Raw genomic sequence first — 14344 nt, forward strand, 5'->3', positions numbered from 1 at the left:
AATAGAATTCTGTTGAAGGCTAATATTCTACTCTCTAGTGTTTTGTAATGCATGAAAGCATCTCGTAGGAGTCACCATTGCTTTATTGGGGGTAAGGGGAGGCACATAACTGATGAAGGGTGATGGCGATCTGGCTGGAGTCCTGCTCAGAGTTAAAAAAAAATAATTATTTCTTCATTTCTAAAGCAGTTCTTATCCTCTAATGTATTTTGAGGAGCTGACCTGTCCTATTATGTTAAATTTTGTCATCTAGGTGAAAATGTTCTTCATGTTCGTGATGCTGATACACAGGACAAGATTCTGCATGCTCTACAGCTGCAGTTTGGTAAACAGTATCCATGGTAAGTACATTTGTATTGCTTCATTGGAGGGGATGTTGGAGCAGTAGAGTAAAAGGCATTTAGTCCTAAGGTGGTTCATCATATTTGATTGGACTGCCTTTAGTGCACTAATATGAGGTTACAGATTTTTTTTAATTTCCCGTATCTCATTCAGAATCATAGTGCAGTGCCTGGTATGCAGATTAGTATTTGCAGAGCAAAATGTTACTAGTAATGTTTTGATATAACTACTACTTTAACATCCAACAGAAAGTCAAGAAGACAAAATTCATATGCTAGCTTAGACTAGCATGATTAAGAGAGCTTGTTCTATAGGAGCAGCACTGGGGAGGACATCCTGTCTGCCTACCTCTGACTTGTGCCTGAAGGGACACACTACTTCATAGCTGGATTGACCTCAGGCATGATATGTAGAGAGTTCTGAGTGCAAGCTTCCAGGGGAGCTGCAGGATTATAGCATGATGCTTTTAGTTATTCTTCAGCCATACAGTATTGACCCTCGATTCTTTAATGTATAAGTTCTTAATAAGCTTCAAGAGATAGTATTTGTCTAATTAAAATCAAGAATCAAAAGTGTATTTCTTAAGAACCTCAACAGAGTAATAAAACTGAATTCAGTAATACCAAATGTCTGATACCATGCATGATGGTATTATAAAACCGACATGTATGTTGAAAACTGATAGGAATGTACAGTTTATTATTACATAGTTGCTATCAGTGTGGTCAGTACATCTTGTCTGGACTTGTAGCACATACATAAACTTTCCATAATTTTGGAGCTTTATTATGTGGGTCCTTTCGTTAAAACTCTTAAATTTCTTTTTTTTTCTTTTTTTTTTTCTTTTTTTTTTTTCTTTGGCATCAGTAGCTTTCCAGGTTTCTACATTCCATGTTTCATATTCCAAAATGGAGCTAATGCCAAAATTGCACTGTCTGTTGTGTGATCTTCAAACTAGGGATGCTATCTACCGTATCCCATGACAGACTCAAGTACTGCTAGCTGCAGTATTGTTACAGTAGCCATATCATCATTTTGTAATGACACAGTGTTACAGCCTTCTGTCATATAAAGAAGTTTGTAGATTGCAGTGTTATTTCCAATTAAATTGATTTTTTTTTCATATTATAGCTCAAAAATATATGGAGATGGTAATGCTGTTCCAAGGATTTTGAAGTTCCTTAAATCTATTGACCTCAAAGAGCCATTGCAAAAGAAATTCTGTTTTCCTCCTGTCAAAGATAATATTTCTCAAGATATTGACCATATTCTAGAGACACAGAGTGCTCTGGCTGTGGATCTAGGTGGAACAAATCTCCGAGTAGCAATTGTCAGTATGAAGGTAAATATTCTATTGTGCTTTTAGATACTCTGCAAACTCCATTGGGCTTTGTGGTTCTGTTCCTACAGTGGAGATACGGGCTTATGATGCAAAAGAGCTCCAAAACAAAGCAGTCTTACTGGCTTTTGCTGTTGAGGGGTAAAGTAGATTTTCCCTCATTTGTTGCACCTCTCATACAGTTTTGATACAACTTGCCTGCTGGCTTGCTGCTGTTAAACTAGCAAAGCCCCATTTGCTGGTCCATGGTCCTTGCTGTTCCCTGTCTGTGGGAAGTCATACAGACCTCAAAGAACAGGACAACTTTCAGATGTGTTGGTTCCCTGTAAAAGGTGACTCAGTTCACCCTGCAGCTTTTTATATGTCAAACAAAAAAGGGAAAGGCTCCAAGAGCACTTTTTTTACTTCCCTGCTGCCTTACACAGCCATGTTATGGACAGCCACAACCATTTTGAGCAACAACCCGCATCTAGCATAGCAATTTACTGAGGGAGAGTGGTGGGTTCATGGTAGGTGGGGTTCAGGGTACAGAATTTTGCATCTCTTCTACCAAAAGAAGAACAGACAGTAATAAAAAATTCTCAGTACCTTCCTGCATAGAAGCATAATCAGTATCATAAGCATATCATAAGCATCATAATCAGAAGCATAAGACAGTACTGAGCCTTAGCTGGAACAGTGTTCACAGTAATGCATCACACCACAGAGATGTAGACCAATTGGAGAGAGAATCAGGAGGAGGAATGATAATTATTACAGACATGGAAAACAGGGAAAAGTTGAAGAAACTAGAATTGTTTAGACTGGAGAGGAGGAAACTGTCAGGGGGTAGTGGGGGGAAGCCTTCAGATATGTAGAAGCCTTTTCCATGAAGAGAAAAATCAGATTCCCTTGTGCATGAACAAGTAGCAAAGTGTTAAAACAGTGGAAGGGAAAATTATTTTAAAGTTTTTCTTACTATCCAGCTTAGCTGTCAATACAAGAGAAGGCTAGAATAGATAGTCTGGACGGGTATGGTGTCTTCATTGCCCAAATGGTAGGAACTGGTTTAAAAAGGTCTCTTAAAACCAGCTGAATTATCATTTGTTAATCTTGCATTGGAAAAGGGTAGTGGATTTGAGTTTTATGATGATCTTCTAAAATTCCTATCAGGGTGTTTTTTTTTTTTTTTTTTTTTTTTTTTTAATTGTGTTGACTGTGTCCTTTCATGTATGAAGGAGGTGCTTGATGATTTAATACCATCATCAGAATAAGTAGAATTCGATACATACACTAGAATTCATAGAGACTTTAGAGTTTTGAGTCTGAAGTGCCTCTCTTCCTGTAAAAGTAACCCATTTGAAATAGGCTTGAGGTTACAGCCTTGTAAAGGCTGTATGGAGAGATGTTCCGGTTTAGGAATACTGCGTGATTTAATGGTCTCCATGCTTAGAAGTTCTTCAACCCATTTCTCTGGTAATGGCACAGTAGGAAGCTTTCCTTTGCCTGTGTAATAGCATTAATAAGTATGCATTGCTTGCATAGCTCTGCCAGTCATAGATAACATATTACAAATATTTGACAGCTAACTTAGATGAAAGTTCATGCTTGGCAAACATAACAAAAACTGAAGTCTTAAAAAACAGCAGGTAAGGCTACCAAAATGGCATCAGTATCAATCTGATGCCAGATCACTTGCAAAGGTATCTTGTCGTGGAACAAGTAAATACATCCATGACTATCAGCTGATTATCCAGATCAACAAAAAACCCACAAAATTTCTGTTTAAACTTGTGAGCTTCACGCTTATGGGATAAAAATTACTTGGTGATGGTATAAAAATATTTGAAATAATTCTTATCCAGGTTGATAAATGAAAGGTTTATCAAAAAAAGTTAGGACTGAAGAATTTTAACTTGTTTAGATATCCGTCCTCCTGTCTGGGGGGAAAAAACTCATAAAAATCCTGAACTCTGCAGCACTTTAAAGATGTGAATAAATCTCATGTTGAGAAGTCTTTGGCTTTTATTCTCAACTGCACTGGACAATTACTTCTAACGTTACACTGCATACTTCCAGGTAACTAGATCAGTTAGACATAGTTACCCAGAAAGAAAAGTAAGTTGACGATAGAGAGATGAAGCGCTATGTAAATTGACCTGATATGGCCCAGAATTTTTGCATTCATTTAGGAGTACAGCTTTTTTCAAAGTAAAATTGGCACCACATTTTCTGCCAACACAGCCTGGAAAAAAAATGAATTTTAAAAAATCCTGTCCCATTTTGCAGAGTTTTTCTTTTCATGAAGAAAGTAAGTTGAGTTTTCAAAAGCTCCCTCTAAAAGCTGTTGTGTCTTCTGATAATGTTTGCTGCAGCCTTGTCTTCCAAAATAACTTCCTCTGATCCTCCTCCCCCTCCAAACCAAAAGGAAAGAGGAAACTAAACATAAAAATCCCCGAATCCTATTGCTGATGTGATGCTGAGGTGCTGGGATCTAATACTCAAACCATTGATGTCTTGGAATTTTCTATGTTATTTTGGCAACATAGACTCAGCTATGTTGCATATAGACTGTCTTTGTTACTCCTCTTTGCTTAGTTGTATTAATACAATGCCGTTCTCCTAGATACCTTGTAGAGTACAGGGAATATAATAGGGAGAATAACATTGCTAAGAAGTTTCCTGGCCTAATCCTGCAATATTAACATTACATTAAGATTAGTTCCTTAGTACCCACAGATTCAGGCATGCATAATGAATGCTTTCATTACCACTGCATGATTCCTAGGGTTGAAAATAATCCCTTCCTCCTGGACTGTCCCTTCCACATACAACATACATCACAGTGGATGGTCAGAAATACTTAATTGACTCAGCAGTATAATTGCTTAGGAAAAAAGTGGTTTCTGAAAGGACAGTAAATTTTGCATGGAAATTTCTACCATTTCTCTCTGGCTGACTCTCCTCCTGCTGGTAAAATAGCAGTATCTGTGACACCAGGCAAAACTGTCATGTAGTCAAATTAGAAACATTTTATTCTTAAAGCACTATGGGTTTTCTGTCCTTTTTAGCAATTGTTACTCTCCGAGGTTTTTTAACACTTTAGTATTGAGCTTAATAAGTGCATTGTGGTATCATGGTTTACTCCTAACGACAGTTCCAGTAGCTCCTGTGATATTTCCTTACACAATCCATGTGTTCCTTAAAATACATATTTTATTTCAGACAAGGGAGGTTGATTACAGAAGCAGAATGTAATGCCTGATCTTGCAAACTTGTCCCCCAGAGTTGTCAGGAATCTTGCACAGAACAGCCCGTAGGACCAAGATCTAAGGCATGCATCTGTATTTTCTTTTGAAGAGAGAAGTTACGACTCTCTGTTTTCAAGTTGACCTGTACTTTAAATTGAAGAGAAATTTCATCATGAAGTACATTTCTGTGGGGCATGCTTTGTTGTTTTTAATTTCTAGGGTGAAATAGTTAAGAAGTATACCCAGCTCAACCCTAAAACTTACGAAGACAGACTAGAATTAATTCTAAAGATGTGTGTAGAGGCTGCATCAGAGGCAGTAAATGTGAACTGCAGAATTTTGGGAGTAGGTAAGTTAACAAATACTAACTTTGTCTTTTCATCTAAGTTTTTCAACATGAAATCACTACTGATTAATTTAAAATACTTTTCTAAAACAGATCTTGTGCCTTTTAAGGTCTTAAATTACATTCTTAACACAAAAACTTTTTTAAATGTGAAAATGAGAAGCTGACTATAAAGACTGAAGTTGCCCCAGGCCATAACAGCCATAAAAGCAGTCTGCTGAGTTATATCTAAACTATATCTAAAATGTGTGGTATATAGATTTTGTGGATTTTGAAGCTCCTTGAAGTCTCACAACTGCAGCTGAGTCACGTTTCCTCTACTGTTTGTAAGCCTTTCTTTACAGCCAGGATCAACTGTGGAGCAGCATTCTCAATTACACTGGGGCAGACTGAAAAGGCTAAAATGTTAGATTAAATATGCAGTTAACAGAGACAAAAGCAGCCTTTTATTGACTTCTGGTTTACTTACACTGTCGTAGAGTTCCAAGTTAAACTGTGTCTTTCTACCAGACAGGAATTCGTCAGTTTAATGATGACTGGGAGGTTTGGTCTTAGATATTACAGTTATTTATGAAGTTGTAAATTAGTGTGTCCCAGATTTTTAAGGAGGACATAAAATCCCCATTTTAGCTGAGATATGCTCCAAAAGAAAAGTAGTTTGCTCCAGACCAAAACTTACTTGAATCACACAGTACAAAGAAAAGTTAATTTGAACTTTCTTTAAAAGTATTTTTCAAAACAATGTTAAATACACAAAGCCATAAGAAGAAATATGTCAAGACCCTCAGATCAAATCTTTTAGACTATCTGTTTGGTAATACACATGACTTAACCACCCAAATTATTTTATTGTGTCAAAACACTAAATCTTGAAAGCCTCATAGTTCCTGTAGAAAAGATGGTAAATTCTGCAGTAGTCACTATTGCAAGTATCTCAGAACAGTTTAGTCAGCTACATTTATTAGGATAATGAAACCATAAACTGGTTTACAGAAGTTTATATATGGGGAAAAAAACTTCCCTTCTGTTTGTCATTTTACAAGAATTACATTCCTGTTTTTCTTCAGCCCCCTCCCTTCTGTGACTGATTGCTTACTGTTCAATTACTGAGTAATGAGGTGAAAAGTTGTGCTACAGAATAAGAAATTTCTTTACCTAGCTATTTCTGTTAGCTGCTCTTTGCCTCATTCAGACCCATAGTTTGAATCAGAATACTACCTGAAATTTAAAGTTCTCTTTAGACAATGACATATAATTCCTATGGGAATAATTAATGTATTAGATTCTAGTAATTTTCTTAAGACTAATAATCATAACATTGGAGAAGTTTTTGCAAGACTGAGCAGAAGGGCTAGATTTAATCCTGGACCTTTTATCAGTAACACTGGCGTTTTTCCAGCTATCATAGGTAAGGGTAAAAGTAGTAACCATTGGAAATGAATGAGGAGCAAGAGTTACTAACAGAGAGCAATGAAGAAGTGTTTTCCTCCTTTTAGTCCTGCAAACTGCTGTCAGCACACAACATACTAGCTACATGAACATAACTGATTGAAGAACTCCCACTAATACAAAACAGGTTTGCGGGGTGATTAAAAAGTAGGACTGAAAAAAATAATTTTCAACATCTTTTTGTCTTCACCAAATAAGTCTATATTGCAACAGCTCTGCAGTTAGTTTCAATTTTGTTATTTTTGTTGGGTTTTTTTTTTTTTTACTCAAAGCATTTATATTAAAAACAGCTTTCTGAAAATGAGGGGAAAGTATCAGGCCCAATGTTACTGAATTTTTTTTTTTTTTTTAACTTTTACAAAACACAAATTTTAAGCCAAAGGAGACCCAGATCTATACAGAAATGTTGTGTAGAGGTACTTGTGAGTGCTATCTATTTACTGCTATTAGGCAGTTTTTATGTTACCTTTCTGGAGCTGACAGTAGAGAAAAGAGGATGAAGAGACGGCTTCTGCTAATTCCCATAGTCATTTACATCAGTTACAGAATTATGGCATTTAGAAAAAGTAGACATGTTAATCAGCTATTGTTGAGTTAGCAACTAAGTATTAAATCAGGTTTTGTTATAATAAACATTTGGTTATTAAAATCCTAGGGAGACCTTCAGAGATTGACATTGGGAATGTCATTTCCATTAGATACATGCTGACAGGTTCTCAGATGATTTGGTCTTTACAAAGTGAGATTTTTTGCGGGTCTTACAGCTTTAATGTTCAAATTCAGCTGCTTGTCTTGTAGCTTTTGTGGCTGCTTTCTATTATAATGGTAACCCTAGGACTCTTTTTTTTTTTTTTTTCTGAATGTCTTTAGACAAGTGACAATTACATACTCTCTGTACAACAGTAATAGATAAAATGTTCAAATTTTGTTGTCTACAGCTAAATACCTCCATAATAGAGTGGCCTACTTTTCAAAGGTCCTGACAGAGTCCATCAACTTTGGAAGCCTCTCCAGCTAGAGGAAACTGGTTTGGCTAATAGTGCCTATTATTAGCCATTATTCTGTTCAGCAGACAAATCTCTGAACGGAGTCTTGATTTTTCTGGAAAATAGTGTATTTTTAAGTAGAAATCACTACTCAAAGTTCAGTGATTATTTTTAGTCATTCTAAATCTTGAGAGTTACAGAAAATTTCAGGACACTTCTACTGTTCCAGGGTTTGAACAATTTATTTTGTACAGTTTGCTATTGTATGTCTTTCCTAGATGACTAAAAAGAAACACAAGTATTAACTGATTTGCTGCAATCTTGCCTGAAGTAGAAACATTAACTCTCTAACACTAACCATTACCCATCTAGTTAGTCTTAAGATACTGGGTGCGTTGTGATTAGAGCAATTGAGTTCTATGAATTATTGTTACATGTCAGAAATTGCACTGCCAGTAATACTAAGAAATTGTTACTTTCACGCTCTGCTTCAAAGCCTAGTATTAGAAATAAAAATACTTGTCATTGCAAAGATAAAAATAGATCTTAAAGTATTACACAGACTTAGTTTTGATTTTTCTCTCCTGTATTTCTGGGACTTAGGTATTTCCACAGGTGGACGGGTAAATCCCCGAGAAGGAATTGTGCTTCACTCTACAAAACTCATTCAGGAGTGGAGCTCTGTGGATCTCAGAACTCCAATATCTGATGCTCTGCACCTGCCAGTCTGGGTGGACAATGATGGAAACTGTGCTGCACTAGCAGAGAGGAAATTTGGTCATGGAAAAGGAATAGAAAATTTTGTAACACTCATTACTGGTACAGGTGGGTATATTATAGTTCAATGAAACCCAAACTCAAAATACCAGCACCATCAGTCAGAAGTTCAGCTGATCTTGAAAGCATAAACACCACCACTGTGCTTGGAAAACCCTAATATATTAGGTTCTTAAACCAAAAATCCTTTTGCCACTCTATTTGTTTCTTTTAGGGTGCTTTTTAATTTATTCAGGCAAATGAAACGTTTTGCATAGTATAAGCTTCTTGATAAAAGAAGTTCTGCTGATACAGATATGCAGGCAAACCATTTTTTCAAAATAAGGAAAATCTGAGCAACTTTAGCTGGAATAATTTTGCTTTTTTCAGCTTTATAGCTTAATTCTCTTCCAGCTGCAGAAATACAAGTCAGATCAGGATATATATCTAGAAGATAAGCAACTGACTATGAGACGTGATGCTTATTACATCTCAAATGCAAATGTGGGGTAATTTTTCTTATTTGTTATGTATATAGTCCTTTAGAATGGTGGCAGTAATAACTCCACCCAGGGTTTGGGAAGGGGCAGCAGAGGATTGCAGATTTAAGTGTCCTGGCTCTTTAGCACACAGGTTTAGCCATCTAAATACAGCATTAAAATATCTCCTCTGAAATGTAAAATTTTAAGGCCTCTTGAAAGGTTAGTTTTGTGCATAAAGAGCATGACTCAGGAGCTTAAAAGATCTGTCATAGTAGTTCAGTACCATCTGTAGGCTTTTTAAGAAAGGAGAAGCATTACATACCGTTTTGATACATGAATGAATAGGAGGGAGCAATGAACTTGCTTATTAGGTGTGTTGAATAGAGAAGAGTTCTTCAATAACCAGTAATTTTTGGTTTCCAGTACAGAAGACCACTGATGCACATATTTTTCTTGTCTGTATTAGAATAAGCAAATGTCAATGTGCTGCAGAATTGGGGCCTCTAAAAACTGTATTTTATGTTTGGTTTTGTTTTGGGGGGGCGTTTAATCATAGAAGTTTTCATATCTTTGCAGGAATTGGAGGTGGAATCATTCATCAACACGAATTGATCCATGGCAGTTCTTTCTGTGCTGCTGAGCTTGGGCATATTGTTGTATCTTTAGATGGACCAGAATGCCTGTGTGGTAGCCAAGGATGTATAGAAGCATATGCCTCTGGAATAGCATTACAGAGAGAAGCTAAGAAACTGCATGATGGTATCTATGTACTTTATTTTTGAAAACACGATTACTAAATTGCAGTATAAAAAGAAATTTGCAAAAATTATATTAAGAAAAGACCTGCCATCTTTTTCTAGGAGGAGACAAGAACAGGTGTGCAGGCAGCTAGATGGGATTCCTGTGTATGGCCAACCCAGGAGCTGCCACAACCTGCATAGTACAATTCTTTTTCAGTGATGGCAATGCCCAGGCAAGCCACATGTGGAACTACTGGTCTCAAAATGACTGGAAACATGTAGTACAGTTTACTCTCTCCTTAAAAAGTGTGCTGTAAGGTAATCTGATGGGCATTCTGTGAAGTTTGGTTTCACAGTGTTTGTCTTTCAGCAATAATTTCTCAGTCTCAGATAAGTTTGAGAACACATATTTTATTTTATTAACTTTTGGGGCTGAAAGACTAGTGAATTACCATACTGTAACTGTTTGAGTTTGATGCCCTGCCTCTGCAGTTCACTGAATAATATGGATATGACCACTTTGGCTAAACTGAGGGCTGGACAGATTGCTCAGGTTTCAGGCTTCAGTATGAAAATAAAAGAGATGTAAAGATCTTAACTAACTGCCTGTTTGTCACCCTCCATTTCTTGACTTACGCCATCACCGTGTTTTTCTCTTGGCTTTCTTTCCTCCTCTTCAAACAGAGGATCGGCTTTTAGTAGAAGGAATGTCAATGAAGAAGGAGGAGGTTGTTAGCGCTGCACATCTCATTCAAGCAGCTAAACTTGGGAACACAAAAGCAGACAGCATTCTCAGAACAGGTGAGAACATAGCCCAAAAGGTGGAACCTTCCCGTGATTTTATTTTCGGGTATACAGAAATCGTAATGCACTGTAACACTACAAACACAACTCTACATGTTGAGGACCTCTCTATGTAAAAATTATTAATGGTAATGAAATGTTAAATATAAATGTTGGAGGAAGTGTGTATTAAAAGTCTCTGTTCCAATAAATGAGAGGAGGAAAAGCTTCTGCAAAGATCAGCTTAAAAACAGTGAGGTCTCGACATTCTCATATTGGAAAATTTGGGGACATTTCTCTGTAGGCAAGTGAATGGCTAGTCTGAGCAAGCAAAGGCAACTTACCTATTACTTTACATGGGATATTTTACTGTTTTACTAGCTTTAAATACAGTCCTCTTCCTTGTACATAGCTGATAGCACTAAGATGGTAAAGTAATGCTTTCCTATTTTCTCTTAGCTTACAAGTGTGGTAATGCATTGCTTTGTCTTTCACAGCCATATCATTGGATGATGCATTATAGTGCAATAAAATTGCCCTTTTTGTCTTCTACTTTTGAAAGAAAAATTAATGGCAAACTCATATTGTCTGATAACGTAAACTCCAAACTGTCTCCCATATGGAATAGAATGCTTTTCTGACAGTGTCATTTGCTGCTAACAGACTTATTTCAACTACTGATGCCTGGACTGCTTTGAGTATTCTACTTAATTTCTTTTTACTTTATCTTTTCAGCTGGGACAGCATTAGGCCTTGGAGTTGTGAACATTCTGCACACCATGAACCCCTCTCTTGTTATCCTTTCTGGAGTTCTAGCTAGCCACTATGTTAATGCTGTCAAAGATGTCATAAATCGACAGGCTCTTTCCTCTGTTAAAACTGTGGATGTGGTGGTCTCAAATCTAGCAGATCCTGCTCTTCTTGGAGCTGCTAGCCTGGTACTGGATTATACTACACGTAGAATATACTAGGTACCTGGAAGAATTATAGAAAAGGACTATTCAAATTCCTAATGGGTGGAGGAAATACTTTGCCTCAAATTTTCCTTTTATGAGAGCAGCTGTTTAATCAGAATAGTGTTCTGAATAGTTAGTGACTACTTCAGCATTTCCTAATTGAGGTATTATCTTTTTGTACTTTCTCCTAAATTTCATCTGACTTCATAGGAACTAATGTGCAATTCTGTTGTGTTTAATCACCTCTGTTGGTAAGTCCATATGTTGTTTTAAGTGTGGCTGAATTATTTATGAGCATATCTTGATGTATGGTAGGGAATATGTGTATGGTGTGTCAAATTATAGCTAACACTTGGGGATCTGTATCTCATTTTGCATCTCTGTGAAATGAGAAGTCTATAATGTGACCAGCTTTTCAGTTTCCAGGCTTCTACCCGCAAAGTAAATATGATGTAATCACCAGGTAGTAATTTCAGTGGGTGGAAATGAGGGAAGTTGCTTCTACAATAAAAAGGCTGCATCTAGAAATTGTGGTTTGTGAAGGACTTGGTGGAGGCAGTTATTTATTACATCACCTTTAGAGAGCAGAGTCCCATGTTTTAGAAGCTTTGCATATGAAGGAGAAAGACTGTGGTCTAGTGAGCTTAGAGCCTGCAGAGGAGTCCAAACAAACTGACAAGTGTAGCAGTGAGCATCTTTGTCTTCTGGCTATGGCCAACAGTAAATTACTTGAATTTTATTGTTTGGGGTTTTCTCAAGGGACTTCATCTGCCAGATTAGCAGAGGGGACTGTTTATTCTTTGGTAGTCAGATGTGGCACATCTGATCATAAAGACTCTTACCTTTGAAGAAAACTTTTCCACTGCAGAGTGAGATAATGCATCTCCTCAGCAGTTTTGGTAGCTGCAGGTACATTGTTCTTGTCCTGCATTCACCATCAGCTCGCAGGATGAAAAGTCAAATCTGAGCCTCATCCTCACCTTCAAGACATTCAGAAGCCTGGGAGCAAAGTATGTCACATACCAATGAAGTTTTGCCTAGGTAAACCATGATTTATGTTTCTTTAACTAGTACTTCTTGATATATAGCTCTGTCTTTTTATCCAGCTGCTTTTTAGCATACTTCCAAGATACTGCAGTAATAACTATTTGACACAAGGAAAAATGGGAAAAACAAACAGACCCACCTAACTGATCAGCTATCTCAGAAAGAAGATACCTGTGGAAGAACAGTCACAAGACCATCCTCTGTCCTGCTTTTAATGGCCTATTTTGACATCTAACTAACTCGGCCATTGATAATATTTGCAGAAGCCCAGTAAAGTACTAGTACAGGGGAACAAAAGGGGCTATTTCCACACTCAACCTTTTCCAACCAAAATGAAATGGCCTTCTGCAATCACTGCCCTCTGCTGTACAATAATCTTGGACTGAATAGCTGTTAGTATAGTGAACCACACTACTGGCTAATTCTGGGCTATAATCTACACAAGTTGCCTTCACGTCATCCTCTCTTCTGCATGGAATGCTTACTGAGAACTCGCATCTTCATAGCAAATTTTACAAACACCACCAGATCTCCTTCTTGATGTCTCCAGCCTCTATACCATAGTTTTTCTCAGAATCAGCAAATACTAAATCTTAACCATTTGCAAAGTTGTAGTGGGCTTTATGTCACCAGGGGTTCTTAGTTCCTTTTCCCATGTGTCTGCTTCCTTGGTGATTCCCACTAACTTTAGCAGTAGCTTCATGAGCAGGTCAAGGAGAAATGGACTTTGTTTTATGGTGATAGTAGCTCAGGTCAGGAGCAACAGTATTGAGGTTCTAACAGAGAGCAGCCCTGTCATTTGATCTTTCCATCCCATAGCATCACAGGGAATGCCTGACTAAAAGTGAGACCAGGCTTTTGCTTTCCAGACCTCCTGAAGCTCTATATTTTTGATATCATCTCAGACGCCAGATACATTTTTCCCTAGCAGCTGAAAGGAGGGTACAGACATAGAAAAAACATGAAGACTAAAACAAATTTGAAAAGTTTTACTCTAATGCTTAACATCTAGTCTTGTTAAGAAAATGGTTCTTCAGATGCTTTTGAAAATGTTTTTTTTCTGTCAACCAGACAAGAACCTGCTGCATATGTGCAAATGGTGCCGAAGTCCTTGCAGTTTTCCGAGAAGTTTGTGGGCTTATAAAATCAGAAAGAATAAAAAGCATATTTAATAGCATAATAGTGATTTTGTTTGTTTTTCCTTCCTCCCCTGTTCAGAAACCTCCCTTGCAGTTCAGGCATTTCATTGCAGACCAGAGGTTTTATAGATACTAGCTCCCAATTGTATCCAGTCCGAGGGGAGCAAACATCAGATATTCACAGAATATCTGCAGTACTGTGCTATCTCGTTACTTGATGCTGGCCCTATGTCCTTTAGAGCAGCCCATACCATGAAAGTGAGGGGAAACCAGCTTCACTGGATATTTATAATGGTTATAAATCCATTACTGGGAGGGAAGAAAGGGAGTAAAAACACACACCAACAGCTGAACTCTTTCCCCAGCTATTATCAGCATCAACTAATACTATCTGTTGTAGGAGGAGGTTTGGTTTTGCAGTGGGCCTGGTAAGTGCATGCAGCATCATAACTGCTGAAGCCTTAGCCAGAATGGCACTGTCCATCCCTCTAAGCAGAACTGCATATCACACTCAAGAGCTTGGGCAGGAGGAGACTGCTCATGCACATGCATGTGTATAATCAATCAGCATTGCATGAGCAAGCACCAGCAGTACTTAAACAGCAGAGTACCAAAAGGTTGGAAAGTGACTTAAAACTGGAGTTCTTAGTGCTGTAGCTTATAATTCACATAACCAATGTAAGACCTCTGCCAGTCCCTATATCGTATTGCTCCTCATCCTTGCATCTGGTGGAAAAAGCCTGCTCTGC

At 37.5% G+C, this 14344-nt stretch overlaps 1 protein-coding gene across 5 annotated transcripts in view; it reads left to right on the plus strand.

The window, feature by feature from the left end:
* The window catches only part of GNE (glucosamine (UDP-N-acetyl)-2-epimerase/N-acetylmannosamine kinase), a 34035-nt gene extending 20399 nt beyond the window's left edge, over positions 1-13636 (plus strand). For all 5 annotated transcript variants that reach the window (XM_069777520.1, XM_069777523.1, XM_069777521.1 and 2 more), the window contains 7 exons: positions 254-341; positions 1474-1684; positions 5131-5260; positions 8296-8517; positions 9507-9689; positions 10355-10471; positions 11189-13636. In XM_069777520.1, the coding sequence (XP_069633621.1) occupies positions 254-341; positions 1474-1684; positions 5131-5260; positions 8296-8517; positions 9507-9689; positions 10355-10471; positions 11189-11424 (1187 nt within the window). In that variant the 3' untranslated portion in view covers positions 11425-13636. The remainder of the gene's footprint in view (positions 1-253; positions 342-1473; positions 1685-5130; positions 5261-8295; positions 8518-9506; positions 9690-10354; positions 10472-11188) is intronic.
* The last annotated feature ends 708 nt before the right edge of the window (positions 13637-14344 follow it).

The sequence above is a fragment of the Haliaeetus albicilla genome, chromosome Z (genome assembly GCF_947461875.1).
Source record: "Haliaeetus albicilla chromosome Z, bHalAlb1.1, whole genome shotgun sequence".
Lineage (NCBI taxonomy): Eukaryota > Metazoa > Chordata > Aves > Accipitriformes > Accipitridae > Haliaeetus > Haliaeetus albicilla.